At 40.8% G+C, this 17,615-nt stretch overlaps 1 protein-coding gene across 1 annotated transcript in view; it reads left to right on the top strand.

Annotated features, from left to right (window-relative positions):
* Nucleotides 1–15,986: 15,986 nt before the first annotated feature.
* The window catches only part of ldlrad4b (low density lipoprotein receptor class A domain containing 4b), a 129,800-nt gene continuing 128,171 nt past the window's right edge, over nucleotides 15,987–17,615 (top strand). Inside the window, exon 1 of the mRNA XM_062422583.1 lies at nucleotides 15,987–16,249. Within this exon, the coding sequence (XP_062278567.1) occupies nucleotides 16,210–16,249 (40 nt within the window). The 5' untranslated portion in view covers nucleotides 15,987–16,209. The remainder of the gene's footprint in view (nucleotides 16,250–17,615) is intronic.

The raw sequence follows: 17,615 nt of genomic DNA, 5'->3' as shown, positions 1-17,615 counted from the left end.
TGCCTCTAGCTGCTGCTTTTGCACACGCTGTGCCTTTGTGTGATCGTGTCTCTATACTCGTGTCTCTGTATTTAACCATACATGCATATTTTCATGTTTACATACTTCTTTGAATGCCATGGAAGGTTGGAGTGTGTGTGTGTGTGTGCTCGTCTGGGAGTTTTGTGTGTAGTACTCAGGTCTTCATTTGTAAAAGTAAAGAGTCAGTTTTCAGAGAGGCCTTTAAAGGCAGTAGTCTTTTATTTGATATTCTTATTTACTACACTCCCTTTGGGTCCATCTCAATAGATTGATCATTTTCCTGGTGCTTTTCTCATATCAGTAGCTGTTTAAAAAAAAACATTTTAATACATTTTTCAGAAAATGTACACACAAGTATTAAAGCACCCTCACAAAACCCTCCCTGGACACTCAAAAAATAAAGCAAGTAAAGTATACAGAGAAAAAAAGAAATAATAATAGTAATGGTGCCTACATACTGTAAGATGTAAGCAATCTTATGGCAAGCTACACTGTGCAACAGGGATCTTATAAACTTGGTTGCGACAAGTTCGTTGTATGTAGACTCTAGAATGATCACACCTGCTGAATTGTAGGCTAGGATGCTAATCAGTATACAAGAGAACATCATCAGCGTATGTCATCCATTTGCGCCGACTGTGGTAAACAATTAAACTATTTCTTTCCATGCTACGTCTTTCTTGGTCATGATAACAGCGGGATGACACACCGTACAAACATGGCTTCTGCTGCCACAACTCAACACATTTTTCTTCTTTGTTGGAATCCCAACAACGTTTTGTTTTGCTCGTTTTACCTCCATCATTGGGTTTAACGCCAGTCAGTGTTGCAGTGTTGTGTCATCGCTGCTGGTTGATTAGTAGACACTGGTCGTAGCAGCAGCCACATTGTTAGATAGCTTAGGGTTAGGGTTAGGTTATCCTGTGTGTTATTGATGGTTTATTATTCAGATATAGAAGACCATACCTACCTCCTCTAAAGTAAGAAGGTAAAAGCACATTAGAGCTCTTTGTTGTCCAAGAAATCTAAAGTATAAATCTTACAGCAGCAAACAGAAACAGTATCATCAAAGCAGTCATAACAACATCAGGTAAAAACAACCCAAACCTAGAGGTAGAACCATTAAGAGCACCAAACCTATAAAATATTGAGATGGACCAGTCTAGAGTGGATACTTATGTAACTGTCGTACCCACCTATGGCATCAGACAGCACACTTATATTTTCAAGTATCAAAAGGTGGAGAAGAATATTTCCTCAATATGTCATTATCAGTTTATATAACAAGTGTAACAGTCTACAAAATTCATGGTGTGGTATTTAGGTCAATTTTCGGTTCATGGTTCACTACGATTTCAGTACAGTATGGGGAAAAAAGGGTTATTTAGAGGTTATTTAATGGTTTATCTAGATTTACAGTACATCTGAAATTCCAAAGAAATGAAAAGGGCAACAACACTTTGTCCAAACCAGCAGCATGACAGCAGCAGCTGCAGTCGTCCGTCACATCTGATCAGCCACAGTACCGCAGCTCTGTGCTCAGAACAGGTTTCAGTTCATAGACCAACACACCATCATCAGTCTTTACTTGAAGCCTTAAAAAAAAACTTTGGGTCACAGTTAGCCATTGCGTAGTCTTTGTAGACAGCTACATTGTTTAAAATGGAAGATGACGAATTGATGACTGAGAAAACAGTAGCTAAAACATCCTGCATAGACGCAGAATAACAGGGGTTTTACTCTCAATGTACGTGCCGTTGTTTTCAATGAAGAATGAGGCTACTCTCTTTTTAATAGCTTCACCAGTTAGAGCAGGTCTAGATGAAATTAGCTTTGATTCTAAATATGCAAGGTTCAAAAGTATGACTTAAAGTGCATCAAAGCATTGATCGTGTTGATTTTATTTTATTTTTTAACTGGAAATACTCAGAAAAAAAGTTGTCACAGTTGTCTCTTTGATGTGATGCTAAAGATGGGTCTGCATACTAAACATTTGAGGCAATTACTTGCAGGGAAATAATGCATGATACAGTTTTATGCTTGGTAAAACTATTCTTGGCTGGTACATTTTCTCAGCGTACCCAACCACTGGAAGATGAGTTAATTGTGGTCCCTGGTTGCGCCTTTTGATTTAAATGATTGCAGCCTGTAGTTGAATTATTGAACCACTTTGTATGATTTTAATGCATGATAGCTTTAACTTTATCATGTCTTTATCAGTAAATCTTTGCAAACCTTGTACAAACAGATGTAATGCACTCTGCGCTCCACTAGAGGGCTTCATGGGTCTACTTGGTTTCCAGGAACCAAGACGCTAAACTTGTGCCAAATTATATTGAGTCAAATCCTATGAAAACAGGTTCTCATTGTATTGCTATAAGTTCTTTGTGTCAATATGTCTAAAATCTAAATGGAACCAAAGACCAGCCTCCTCTTAAATTTGTGTTCCCCTTCTTGTTACCTTGCTGTGATGACATTCTCTTCATTTTCATGTTTGTTATCACATTCATCTACTAAAGGGGGAGTTTCTCTGTGCTCAACGTTTAAGGCGTGTACTTACGAGCAGGATTTATGACATCACAACTACTTAAGAGCCAATTGTGGTCCGGTATGAAACTTACACTAGTGTGAAAGCTGAAGCCTTTAGTGCTCCAGGTGAAAAGTAGATGCCATGTTAAGATTTAATTTAATTTAAGTCGTGGTAAAAACCATATCAGATTAAATTCAAAGTAAATCATTATTTTATGTTTTAAAACACGTCTGCAGGGGGATCTTTAAATTTCAAGATAATCTCTTTTCATTCACAACAGTAGAATTGACTTTGTTGAAATGTGGTTAATCTAGAAGTACAAACTGGGAGGCAGGTCATTCTTCTCTTTTGCATTCTTACTTTGTCATTTAACTAAGATCAATTACCTTTACACAAAAATCCTTCCACATGTTGCTTGGCAGTCAGTCCAGTGGAAGTCATTAAACCACCAGAATCAAGCCTTTTTCTTGATGGCAATGTAACAAACCTTGATTGTAACCAGACTATCCGCAGCTCTTCACTTAACATGCACTTTACATCAATTGCTTTGCTCGATAAAATGACGTCATACTGTATGTATGAGCCCAGTGTTTATGCCGAGAGACAATCTCTATTTTGATTTCTCCTCTAATCCCTCTAGTCTTTTCCCATCTTTTGTCTTGGTTTGATGCTTAGGACAGCCAGCGAATCAGCACAGCTACCGTACAGCACATCAGGACACATTTTAAGCAAATCCTTGGAGAGCCCTTGAGGAAAGGCTTTTGATCAGTTGTCTCTGTATTGAAGTGTAGGCTAATTTTGCCTGATGGCTCCTCTCTCTTTATGGTCTCTGTGTGGAGCTTGTCTGTCAGTATGGATTGTCAGATTAGGCCTATAGCTTTTAAAACACATCAAGCTTTCACAACATGCACACACACACATACATACATTCAAGCTTATAGTCAGCTTGTGTCAAACTACGTTGGTTGAGAATTTGTTCATTTATTTATTTAGTAGTGCCTTTTCAAAACGTGCCTCTTCACAAGGGGTCAATTGCCTGTCCTCTGGGCGTTACTTCAACACATAGAAAAATGGATACAGTCAGTGTGGATGAGTATATACACCAACAACATGAAAGAAACTAACATTTTCTTATACACAGATGTTATAAGCAATAGGTGCTTTAATAGTAAATAAATGTTTTTTTCTCATTTTAAGCAGCATGAAATAAGGCCTATAATAATATAATAAGGATAAGTGATAAGTGTGTGTGTGGGGGGGGGGGGGGGGGGGGTTAATCTCAGATATTCAAATACTTTAGAACAAATTTGATGTTCATTCTAACTTGATTTTTGACAAAAGTGTCAGCCCTAATACGCAGGTGACCTATTCTCAATAATGTACCTGAACACCTCCTGTTTAGTCAATCGCTGACACTGATCTATCTATCTATGTCTATTATTGAATGTGTCATGTATCCAAATTGCACCAAATTCAACACTGCGCATCCTTGGATCCCTAGCCGTATGCCTGCCAAGTGTGGAGTTGATAGGATGAACGGTTCTCAAGATACAAGAAGGACATACATACATACAGACAAACAGACAGACAGACAGGGATTACCATAAGTAAAGAGATATATGCATTTACTCTTTAGTTACTGCCATACTTCCTTACTTGTGTGTTTGTGTGTGTGTGTGCGCGCGCGTGTGTGTGTCCGGCCTCTCGACAGACGAGTTGATGCATAGCCAGATTAAACCTGTCAGATTTGTCACACTTGGCTGGCAGCCAGCGTTGACACAAGAGCAACATCAGACGAGGATGTGACGAATGACGCCTTCAGCCTACCTTTTGTTTGGCTTAGCTTTTCCAGTCACTTGCGCATCATTTCACACTTTCAGATGGTATTTTCTTCCAGTGGTGAGTGATGTATTAAATAATTCCCGCAAAAAGAGCAAAAGAAGAAACGTTTTTTTATTTTTTCAGGTATTTCTGCCCAACACAAAGAAAGGTAAAGGATGATATGCACCAGCGATATTACAACACTGCAGTTCAGTGAGTTACCAAGATTGAAATGCAGCAAGGCAAAGTCTCAATAAACTGTTTTATTTAGTTAAGACTAAAGCGTCTTCAAGTCCATGGACGGCTAGACAGAGCATTTCTTATGAAGACATCTTATAAGAATTGTAACTAAGTTATGTATCAATAACCACATTTAATAGTTGAAAAAGAAACGTATCATTGCTATCCAGACAAAATATGACTTTGGGACATTTACGGTACCTCAGAAATATGTTTTTCTCTGTTTTTCCTGTGATCACAGGTGTTACAGGTTACAGAAGTCTTGCCTTGAGTGATTGTACACCTGAGCCGCAGGTTAGACATGGACAATATACAATATATCACAGCTTTGACAAGACTAAGTGAGTGATGTGTGGGAAAAACTTTCAGTATTTGGATCTGTTTGAGAGTTAGGCTACCATGGTTACACAAACTTGGTGATGTTTTAGTTTTTGTGTTTTTGAATTGGTGTCTCTCTATCACTTTAACAATAAAATCCAGCCTCAAAACCAGATATTGGATGTCATTAAAGGAAAAGTTAGGTCCAACAATAAGAAATCTGAATCTCAGCACTAGTTTTTATTCTAATGAGGTTGAAAACATATATTCATATAAATCCGATGGACTGAACCTGGTCCCACCAATGTCCACAGGATCAGAAACAAACAAGGATTAGGAGATATCATGACTATCGGCCAGAAATGAAATGATGCTGTGAGAACCAGTGAAGAGCTGGGCAGATGTGTTGCTAGCGGCACTTAACACAGTGATGTTTCACCTCACAATGTTGTAACACCTGCTATCACATATCAGACAGTGCCAACATTAATGGTGATTGTCTATAGGCCAGATACTTACCTACAAAACAAACTCATTCACAAAGATCAGCTTGTTAGGTCAGTCATATATCACAGTGTCTGATTTTTTTAAAATTCCCCCATAAAATAGCTCAACAGTCTACTGAGGGCAATATCAGTGGAACAATATTAATATGAGACTAATACTCTGTCTGTAGAGTTGAGAACACAAGAAATATACAGTATAACTCAGTTGGCAAATAAATGAAGCCCAAAAGCCAACAACAAAACAATATGATTCTCTCATGAAACCAATGAAGTATCACTGTGCTGTACTGAATATTAATGTGCTTTGGAGTCATTTTGACGCCACATATTTGACTGTACACACATTATGTCATACTTTTCATTTATACACAAACATTAGTTGAAAAGTGATTGAAAACTCAAGCTGATGACTTGTTGATCTATCTTTGGCATTTCTGTACTGCACTTTCTTTATGTGCTTACATACATATAAACCATGGTAGCTTTAAAAAAAACTACCATATGTCATCACATTAATCTGACTCTGAATAATCAGTTATATTTCCATATATAACAAATATAGGTGCTAACTTCTTCCTGCTTGCGTTAATAACATCACTCAGTCTATCCGTCTTACTTTCTTTCGCTCTCTCTTTCTATATGGTATGATATGTTGTGATGTGTTTGTGAGAAGACGTAAAGAGAAGGAAAAGTTATGACTCACTGGTTTTGGGAGGACAGGAGGAAAAGCAACACACAGTTATTTTACACTAGTTGGCTACTTATCTCTACTTTCTTATGTTCAAATGCAGGCCGTGCAGAGACCAGTCAAAAGTGGGGCAGTTGTTCAAAATGAAAAAGGGACACATGGGACAAGATTTTAAAACACTATACACCAACTTAACATCAATTTTGCAGCAGCCTGTAAGGCCACCGTATGCCACTGTAGTCCCGTCGTCAAAAATGATTTTTTCCAAAGAAGATACATACATTATTTCATAAGTGGCACTGAGATTTGGTAATGGTTTATTTCAACCAATTTCTCTTTTAAATATTTCGATCATCTCCCTCTTGCCCCTCTATGGACGAACCTCTTCTGTTCCTGATAAATCACACAGCTCACTGCCAACAGATTTCACTGTGACAGTTTTCTTTGTTAATGTGTTATTTTGTTCTGGATCATCCAGAGTGAAAGAGTTTTCTGAAAAGACACGTTTCTGGTTTCTTCTGATATTTGTAAATCTGGTAGATGTACATTTTCAGTAATGAATAATGTTATTCTGTACACTGGATAAAACTTTTCAGTTCAGCTAATACATTAAACAACCTATGCGTGTGAGCTCTGGTAATTGTTGACTTATTTATCCATCCGCATGCAACGTGTCGTCCTTGCTTTCTGTCCTTGTGAGACAAACAGTAGGATGAGTCCTCACCGAGGTGCGAGACAGTAGCTGCTGGGTTCGACCTTAAAAAGCCTCTCTTAACTGCAGCCTGGCCGCAAGCCAAGCTCGTCAAAGTGGAGTACAGTATGGATGAGACTAATGAAGCAGGCTAAAGTGGATCTCCCTTTAATCATCCGGGGTCTTGTATAATCTTCATCTATCCGTGCGTGACCGAGCGGCCGTGTCCTTAAATCACCCATCACCTGCGCACATACAGTACATTATCCGAAGCTTCTCATCAGCCTCTGGCTCTGACATACATCAAGTGTTATTTATGGAAATTATAAAATCATGAAGTAACTCAGGAGTGCACTCATCAGCTGAGCAATAATGAGAACCGGTGTGAAATGATTATGGTGGTCAACTCAACTTTAAGTGCAGGATTCGGCTGTGATTCAGGGGTGTGGGTTTGATATCGCGAGCAGGGAAAAGACACAAAGACACAGGCAGAGATTTTTAAAGGTTTAAAAGTTCACAGTTTTTCAACAGTCAGGTGTCCAAAGTAGCACTTGCTGTAATCATTCTTCCTGTTCATACTGGCTATTAGAAGATCTCTTCATAATGCATTTACAATGGAAGTGATGGAGGACAAAATCCACAGTCCTCCTTCTGTGGAAACATGTATTTAAAAGTTTAGTCCTCCATCACTTCCATTGTAAATGCATTATGAAGGGATCTTCTAATGGTCAGTATGAACATGTGACGGTGTTCATATGATCACCTGACTATACGTTTTGGACAGACATGAAAAGCAGTGAATCTATCCTTTAAATAAAACCCCAAAAAAATTAAAGGGGTGTATTTATATACATTTTCACCAATCAACAAAATAACATGATCATGTTCTTTCCATCACAACAATATGATAACAAAAAAAATCTTCATTTTACTCCACTAACCCCTTAATCACATTTACACCTGAAAGCTTATGATAGCTTATGATAAAGTCGTATTTCCATCTTTATTGTAAATCACTGTGCTTCACTGCATTATCTTTAATGAACGCTCACTTCTAACATTTCTAAAGGTTAAAGGTTAGTGTAATCATTTCAGCTCTGATTAGTGTGTGCAGGTTTTCCTCTCAAAACCCTCCACCAAGTAGACAGCATGGACTGCATGTTGCCTGAGAGGTAAAATCTGGGGCAAGAAATAAAAAAAAAAAAGTTATCAAAGTGCTCACTGCTGCTGCTAAAGCTTAATTGCAGTGAGTGCACAGTAAGAAAGGTGACTCAGATGAGCATATCACTATATTTATGAACTCAAAGCTCTGCTCATCTTGATTGTGGCAGCTGGACAGTAAAAGGACACCCCTTGTCCCCCCCCTCCTCACAGCAGTGTGTCAAAGCTGCCTATCTTTAACATTCTCACTGCTGTTGTCTGTAACTCAAACTCTTTTGGAAAGACATTTTTTTTCGAGCATCCAACCAGATGACACCACCTCCGGGGCTTGTTCAGAAGCGTGCGTGTGTGTGTTTTATTATTTTTTTTATTTTTTTTTTATTTTTCATTCCAGCACCCACATGAACAGAAACCCACACTCTCTCTCCACAGTTGTCCTCATTGTTTGAATACAAGGGAATAAAATCGAATATCACCCTCAGCCGCTTGTGATCTCTGAGACACGCGCATAGTTTTATCGCCCGGCAGCGAGACGTTTCATATTTCCTCCGGCCGATACAGTTAGATAAGACTCATACCAGACACAAACACTGCATGCCAGCCACATATTTTAAAGCCACTCTTTCTCCACGTCTGTCGCAGCACAACTCTGAGTCACTTCGGCTGGGCCCCGGTTCTTGGCTCTCGTTACGCAATCGCATTCTTAGCACGCTTGGATTTTCGGTGTAACAGATGCGACCGGCCCCTCGGTTAAATAGTCTGCTTCGCCTCCGTCCTGTCTGTCTGTTTGACTGCTGTCTCACTGATAAGCACATGTCCCCGCGTGACCAAGCGGGAGAGGACTCGTAGCTGGCTGTCAGAGCTCGCTAAGTTGTCCCCATATGTTCTAATGACAGATGGATTACATCGCGCTATTTGAACGGTGCACGCTGCCTCAAATGAAGCCTAATAAAGCCACCGGAAATGACATTTTAATGTGTTCGATTTCACAACTTTTTAGCCTGTTTGATCACGGCAGATTTGTGTCCCGTCTTCACAAACGCGACAGAAATGGGTTTGTTCGTGTCATTTGTTTCTACGGCAACGATAACAAAACTATCAGCCAACCATAAATGAAGCAGGCCCTGACTATTGAGTCTGTAGTCTCCATATGTCACCTGTTTTTGTGTCATATGGTTGAGTTTAAAGTCTTGGAAACAGTGATTTGAGTTCTGAACGTTAGGCTGATGTTGTGTCCTCCCTAACTCTGAGGTCAATAGATCCAGAGATAAGGTGTGGTGTCCTCAAATGACCGGAGCGCAGACAAACATCCACCTTTCCCCTCTTCGACCAGGAATCCACTTTTTTTCCGCAACCTGTCATAACGGCGAGCTGTCCTCAGACGACCCAGCCGACAAACACACACACAGACAGACAGACAAACAGCAGTAGTAGTGTTAGTTGTAGTAGTGATTGTCCCCAGTTGACCCACCCACACACACACACACACACACACACACACACAGAAAGACAGACAGACAGACAGTCAGCCAGGTCAGGTGGAACTGACTTTTACAGGCAATCAGCAGACTTGACTTGTTTTTTGTTTTTTTTTATCTTTACTCATGATTTCCTAAATGATGTCTTAATTTCTCCACCGGTGGCACAGTGAGAGTGAGAGAGTGATTTAATTCACTGTACAATAATTTCCTTATCAACTACTGGAACGGCCTCAGTGGCAATTTATACATATGCACCGAGTCTATAAAAGAGCCGCTTTTTATTGTGTGTGCCGCCCATTACCTTTGCTCGATTAGCTTGAAATTGTTCCGCTATTAGATTTTTAAAAAAGGCTCATAAATGATACCCTTTTTTTTCTGTTCAGTTTCATACATCAGTACATGTACTTTGCCTTTTTTTTTGCTCTGTGTGTGTGTGTGTGTGTGGCTGCTAATAGTTTGTCACTTTCAAAAAAGAGTGTAAATTAGGGTCCCGGGGCCAGCAGGGGTCCTTAATGGGGACCTTGAGAATTCTTAGCAAATTGCCACAATGTTTCTCATTTGTGTTTCTCAGCTTGTCCAGCGTTCAACCTCTCCCTTTTTACTGAGAGACATTTTCACTCCTGAATGATCTAATAGGTGAGTTGTCTGTTGGTAGTTTACCCTTTACTCTGTAGTCTTTGTTTTTCACCTTCCACACTATCATCAACATAGAGGTTCATCCACCTTTAGAACCTGCTGATTGCTAGACCTGCTTTATGGTATTTCAGTTTATCTATTCTGTTTTTGCTATGTTTTAACTTCTTTTGTCATTGTCTCAGAAATAATCACAATAAACGATGATATCGTCATTTGAAGATCATTTTATACCACTGATATAATGATAATATAATAGCATAATAATTCAAAGGGGGCAGGGGGTGGGATTGGAGAGTGGGCCTAGCTGTGGATGGAGTTGCTTATTTTGTGATATTTATACGTTCCTTTTGGCGTATTCTGTGTTGTTCATTAGGGATGGGCAATAAATCGATATCATATCGATATTGTGATGTGAGACTAGATATCGTCTTAGAATTTGGAATATCATGAAATAGCATAGGTGTTTTTTCCTGGTGTTCCAGCTGTTCTATTATTTCCCTTTTACCCACTTTGTCATTATATCCACATTACTTCAAAAATCAATTGTGTAAATATTTAGTGAAAGCACCAACAGCCATTCCTACAATATTGCTGCGATATCGATATCGAGGTATTTGGTCAAAATTTCGTGATATTTGAGTTTATCCATATCGCCCAGCCCTATTCTTCATGTGTTTTGTGTTGGTGTAAATGGTTGATAATTCCAGGCTATTCTTTTCTTTCTCAGCTTTTTCTTTCTCAGCTTTTTCCCTTTACAGCAAATTGGTATGATGTGATTTATGGCACAAAGGGGTTATGGCTACCATGAAGCTGATAAGCTGGAACGTAAAAAGGATTTCAAATAAAACAAAGAGATATAAAATCATTCATCACTGTGAAATCCCTGGATTGTGATGTGGCAACGTTACAGGAGACACATGTGAAGAATCAGTTAAGCTTAGACAGAGACGGGCTGGCCGGGCCACGAGGGGGCATCAGTATCTTAATAGCAAAATGAATCCAAAAAAAATAGTTGATAAAGATGTCAGATTTATCATTATATCAAATCTTCACCCATAATGAAAACTGCACTTCAGTGAATGTCTAATCTAGAGCCACATTTCTATCCAAATGTGGCGCTATCCCAATCTTCATGAGTGTAATCTGGTTAGTGATCCAGCGGTGGATGAGTCAAGCTGCCCTCTTGCCTCCGATGGCGCTCTATCAGCTGCACTTAAAGAATTACAGAATGCTCCGGCAATGACTGACATACGGCAGGTAGTAAACCCTCATGCCCGGAAATATACGTTTTATTCTCATAACTCATAAACCAGGATTGACTATTTGCTTTTATCACAATCAATGGTGGAGAATGGGATTGACTGTAAAATATTATCAAGAGTCCTCTTTCTTTCTGTAAATAACCATAAAAGTAAGTCATGGAGCTCCAATAATTCTTAATAAGAATAAGAAAGAAAATAGTGAAGTTTATAAATGTTTCATCTAAATTCTTTACCCTCAATATAATGGGAAGCATTCAAAGCAAGAGGAATTCCAGATGTTTATTCACATTATCTGGCTTATAATGCTACATACAGTTGGAAATGGACCGGGGAGATGATTTGATCTGAATATAGTCAGACTATTTCTTTATCAGCATTATGCTTTCATCCTAAAATCAACTTGAAAATGGACAATCCTTCAATTCAGTTTCCTGTAAGGTAGTTAAATCTTTGTTGGGGCATTGATGATGATGATGAGTTTTTATCATATTTCCAATTAAGAGCCAACTAAGGGTACTTATTTCAAAGAACATGAATGTGGGGCTTAATGGAGATCTGGACAATAAATTGAGGGGATTGCCTTGGGGAAGAGAGTAGTTGGGTACTATATAAGTTGCACTGACAGCTTATCTTCCATTAAATATCAATGGGAGAGCAATTTGGGCATATAACCTGTGTATAAACCTAAAAAAGAACCTGCTGATTATAAGATCACAAGCACTAAATACAGAGTATGTCCTGGTATTGCTTAGCAACCAGACTCAGTTCCATCACTTCTCCAACATACTCGGTTCATGTTGGTGATGATATACCAAAAAACTGCTGCATCATCGTTCAGCCTGTGAGACAGTGAACTCTGTTAGCTTCAATAGGGATAAACTGAAGATTACCAGACTCACACACACACACACACACACACACACACACACACACACACACACACACACACACACACACACACACACACACACACACACACACACACACACACACACACAGGCTGCTCCTCTCAATATCAAACACACGATGAATGTGTGATAATTCTGCTGTAACACTCTAATCAATTAGTCCAGTGTGGCACTCTCCTCTCCTTTCATCCTCTCCTCCTCTTTTTCCTCTCTTCTATTCTGTTATCTCCTTTTCTTTCTTCCCCTCTCATTTCCTGTTCCCCTTTACTTTAATCTCTTCTCCTCTCTTCTGTCCTCTCCCCTCATCTCCCTTTCTTTGTTCTCCTTTCATTTCCTTTTCTCTTTTCTCCTTTTCTTGCCCCCCACCCCTTCCCTTTTTCCCATTTCTCCTTCTACTTTCATGGACTGTCCTCTCTTCTTCTGTACTCTCCTATGCTTTCTTCTCCTCTCCCCTCATCTCCCTTTCTTTCCTCCCTTTTTCTACTTTAATTGTCTTTCCTCTCCTCTCTTCTCCCCTTATCTCCTTTTTTCTCCTTTCTCCTCTCCTTTCTTTCTCTTTCCTCTCTTCTCCCTTTCTTTCCTTTCTCCTCCTCTTACCTCTACTTTCCTTTCCCTCTCTCTTCTTCCCTTATTTCCTTTTCTTGCCCTCCCCTTTTTCTCCTTTCTCCTACTTTCCTTTCCTCTTCTCTCCTTTCATCTTCTCTTCTCTTCCTCTTTTCCTCTAAATCCCTCTCTTCTGTTATCTCCTTTTCTTTCTTTCCCTCTCATTCCCTGGCCTCCTTTCTCCTTTCTTTTCTCTTCTCTTTCTATTCTCCCTTTCTTCTGCTTTCATTTCCTCTCCTTTCACCTTGTGCTTTCGTTGCCTGTCCTCTCCTCTTCTGTACTCTCATCTCTCCTTTCATCTTTTCTCTTCTCTCCTCTCCCCTCACCCCCCTTTCTTCCCTTTATCGCCTCTCTCTACTCTTCTTCCCTTATCTCCTTTTCTTGCCCCCGTCCTCTTATTTTTCCTCTCCTTTCTCTACTTTCATTGTCTGTCCTCTCTTCTCCTCTCAGTCCCTCTCTTCTCTTCTGTTATCTCCTTTTCTGTCTTACCCTCTCAGTCCCTCCTCTCCTTAACTTTCCTTTTCTTCCGTCTCTTTTCCTCTCTTCTCTTCTCTCCCTTTCTTTCCTTTCTTCTCCTTTTTCCTTTTCTTGCACACCCCCTCCTTCCCCCCCTTTCTCCTTCTAATTTCAGTCTCTCTTCTCTTCTTTCCTCCTCTTTCCTCATCTCCCTTTCTTTCCTTTCTTCTCCTTTCTCTACTTTCCTGCTTTCCTTCCTCTCTTCTTCCCTTGTCTTCTTTTTTTGCTCCCATCCCCTTTTTTTCTCCTTTCTCCTACTTTCATTGTCTGTCCTCTCTTCTCCTGTTCTCTCCTCTCTTCTCTCCTCTTCCATCATCTCCCTTTCTTTCATTTCTTCCCCATTATCTCTTCATTCTTTCCTCTCATGTTCCCTTATCTCCTTTTCTTTTCCCCCTTCATTTTTTCTCCTTTCTCATTCTACTTTCATTGCCTCTCTCTTCTTCTGTACTCTCCTCCTCCTCCTCCCCCTGCTCCTCCTCCTCCCTCTCTCTCTCTCTCTCTCTCTCTCTCTCTCTCTCTCTCTCTCTCTCTCTCTCTCTCTCTCTCTCTCTCTCTCTCTCTCTCTCTCTGCTTTTTGATTGGCTCACCTCCATCCCCATCTCATCCATCCTGGATCATTTCATCCGACCTATTTGAGGATTTGAAACTGTTACGCAGCAACCAATCACATTTCACTCCATTTCTCCTCAGCACATCTCATCCAACATCACCTTTTTAAACGTCTCTGAATATTAAATGTAGCTTAGTCACGAGCAGAGAGAGAATGATGAATCATTAAGTCATGTAGCTAAGGTAAATATCCACCTCTACGTCACGCCCCGGCTCCTTCCTCCGCCTCTACTTGTTTTAACTTTTTTCCCGTGCGTCGGGTCACAAGCTGCTGCTGTGTATCCTCGCTGCGATAAGGCTCGATAAGATAAGACTCCGCCGCCGCGGCCTAGTTAACAGAGATCTGTCGAGCCTTTCCAAAACCTCAGACAGGGTGTGTGTTTGTTTACCGTCTGTCTGCCTTTTTTTTTTTTTTTCATGCACCAACACACACACACACACACACACCCTCCCCCCTCCATCTCCTCCTTCACTCTTCCATCTCATGTCATTTCTCCTCTTCAACTTTTTACAAAAACTACATTTTCTTTTCAATGTCTCTCTGTTTCACCTGTCCACCTCTTCTTCTTCTTTCATATATCGCTTATATCCCTCTTCCTGTGTGTTGTCTCCCTCTCCAGTGTTCTTTTTAACATCACCCCCCCCACCTTCCCTTTCCTCCCCCTTTATGTGATCCCCCCTCCCTCTCTCCTCTCTCTCTCTCTCTCTCTCTCTCTCTCTCTCTCCCTCTCTCCCTCCCATCATAATCCATCCCTCATTTTCTATGTTCTCAACAACAAGAGCAAAAAAAAATAATAATAAAGTAGCTGTTGTTACTCTTTTACCAATCCACCACCACCCCTCCCTCATTCCCTCCCTCCTCCTCCTCCTCCTCCTCTTTTTTTTCCTTTTCTTTTTTGAATTTTATTCCTTTCCCAGACACACAAAAAAAGCGGCACTTGGCACGTTTGAAATGTAAATAAAGTTTTGTTGTTTCCTCAGCTGTAGCCTCCTCCAGCCCTGTTTATCAGGCAGACTTCAAAGTGTCACGCTGACATGTGGCTCTATCTCTCCCCCCTTGCTCTGTGAAATAGGGTCACAGGCGGCGCTTTGGCTTTCAGAAAAACTTTTTTCCCTTTCATGTAAGAACCTAGTGGGTGAGAGGAACTAAAGGGGGCCATGCCAGCCAGCCAGCCAGCCAGCCACCCACCCGCTATCCAAACTGAAACACACACACATATACACACACTGCAGCTTGTCCTTTATGGTGGGTGTGTGCGAGGGTGGATGTGGATGAGTGTTGTTTTTTTTGTGCGCCTCTTTCAACTGGTCATCACAGGCCAGCAGTTTGCTCCACCATATCTGTTTCTCCTGTTGTTTGTGCTATTCTGTTTTTTTGGTCTACTCACAGAGTTTCTCCTTCTGTCTGTTTCTCCTCTTTCTAGCTGCGGTGCCAGCGTGAGAGAGCCTCGGTACCTCGGACAGCAGCGAGGACGGAGAAAAAAAACACAAAACGACGAAGGAAGTCGGAGGAGCGCGAGGCAGCATGTTGATTAGAGCTGAGTTTAAGAGGCAGACCTGACTGGCGGAGGAGACGGAGGCATAGACGGAGAGAGCGGTAGAGAGAGGTAGAGAGGTCCTTAGACGCTCACTTGAAGCCAGACAAGGTTGACAAGTTGAAAAAGACCTGCCAAGAATTCACACTGCCGGCCATGGCTGTTGGCCTGCTGCTGGGAGGATAGAGTTCAGATCAATCACACACACACTCACACACACACACACACACACACTGCAGCATCCTACACCTTCATCCATCCTCCTCAGCTCTGACCCCGACCCCTGATCAGTGGCTCAAACCCAAGAAAACCCTCCATATCTCTTCCTTTTGTGCTCCTCTCCCTCTCTCATTTGACCCTAAATCCTTTAAATTCTACAGTAGCAACACTGTTAAAAGCAGTTCAATCATACAGACTTAACAGCGTAGTTTACAGCGTAACTGGCTAGCGTGACGTCAGCGGAGAGACCGTCGCCCCCGCTGCCGGAGTTCGACGGCGGCCCCCTTTCGGCCCCGCACATGGACTGTTGATGAAGAAAGATGGCAGCGAGACCGGCTGGCGACGCCCCTTCCTCTCGGCCCCCCTCCCTCCCCCCAGCGGCCACGGCTCGGACCGGTTAAGGTTGGTCTATCGGCATCCATCGCAGCATCGGCAGCAGCTGGCAGAGCGCTGGAAGGAGCAGTATGCAGGAAACTGACTTACCGGCCACAAATGCCTTTAAAGGTAAATGCTAATGTCTGTCTATGTGTGTGTTTTATATGAATATATGAATCCATCTGTGTCCATATTGAAGAAAAAGTGTCTTGACAGTGTATCCAGATGTCAGACGGAAACACATTAACCCCCAACAGTGATTTCAACCAAGCCAAAGTAGTTTAAGTCAAATCCCTCACATTTGATTGGACTGTTAAAAAAAGTGGGCGGAGCTTTGAGATTAGATTGATACGGAGCTGAACCCGACTGTTGGCTCCACTTCTCCTCGCCTGTTGTTAGAGCAGGAGTTTTTACCCACTGATATCTCTTCCTATCTCTCTCCATATTACTCTGTTACTACCACCACACAGTGAAGACTACTCGCTCAAACTCACATTTGATTGGATGCCCAAGTACAAGATGAGTCATCAAACATTTGAGACCGTTTTACAAGAAGAGAAAAAGACAATGATATTCCATTTCTGACAAGTCTGTTCTGCTACTAAATTCTACACACTGCTCCTTTAAACTATTGCGACAAAAGTCTGACAGTGGTCAGCTGTCGGTCACAGTAGTCATCATAGCTTCTATACTGTAAGTCTTCAGATCTTACTACTGGAGCAATCATTTCCAAAAATGATTATCAGCACTATTTTATAACAGGCAGGTACAATGTACTAAATGCTTTATAATATAACCTCCTGGACTACGTATCATTCAGTGAGTTATTGTTGTGAGTTTATTCATCACTGTAGGTAGGACACAAAGAGGCAGGCTGTTTTTTCTCTCCCAGATGAAACATGAAAACATGAAAAATGAAAATAAAAAAAACAAAAAACTTCCTGCCCCGAGCAGCTTCTAGCCCTGCCTTTTATACAGGAAGCCCCCCTACTAGACAAACTAGTTAAAAGTGAGTTCACAATCAATTAAAACCATATAAAGATTTTTATGTAGAAGCAATATACAGTGTGAGCACATGCTTCCAATTATCCTAACACAGAATTATTAAAAATATAACTTATTTAAAAAGACTGTTAAATATTTCCTGAAGTAATGGACCTCCACTGTGCTCCAACCCACATGTCAAAGTTCTCCCCCTCTTTAAAATCCAACTCTTTCATTGGCTGTTTGACACTCTGGACTGAAACCTGGAGGGAACATAGATGGAAAACACATGGAATGAATTTAAATATGATTTGATGTCATTCAGCAAACTGAACAACCAGGAAATAATCAGTTTTTAAGCACAGTTAGCATTTCTAAAACCTAACATAACTTCACCACAGAGACTCTGAGCCACACAATGCAATATATGAGTGGTGCACACTTGATTGAATAAACTATAAAATTGGAGATACACGTGTGCGTGTGCGTGTGTGTGTGTGTTGAGTGTACG

This window comes from Scomber scombrus, chromosome 7 (genome assembly GCF_963691925.1).
Source record: "Scomber scombrus chromosome 7, fScoSco1.1, whole genome shotgun sequence".
NCBI lineage: Eukaryota > Metazoa > Chordata > Actinopteri > Scombriformes > Scombridae > Scomber > Scomber scombrus.
Note: the sequence above shows the minus strand (reverse complement) of the source record. Positions and strands in the feature narration are given on the sequence as shown.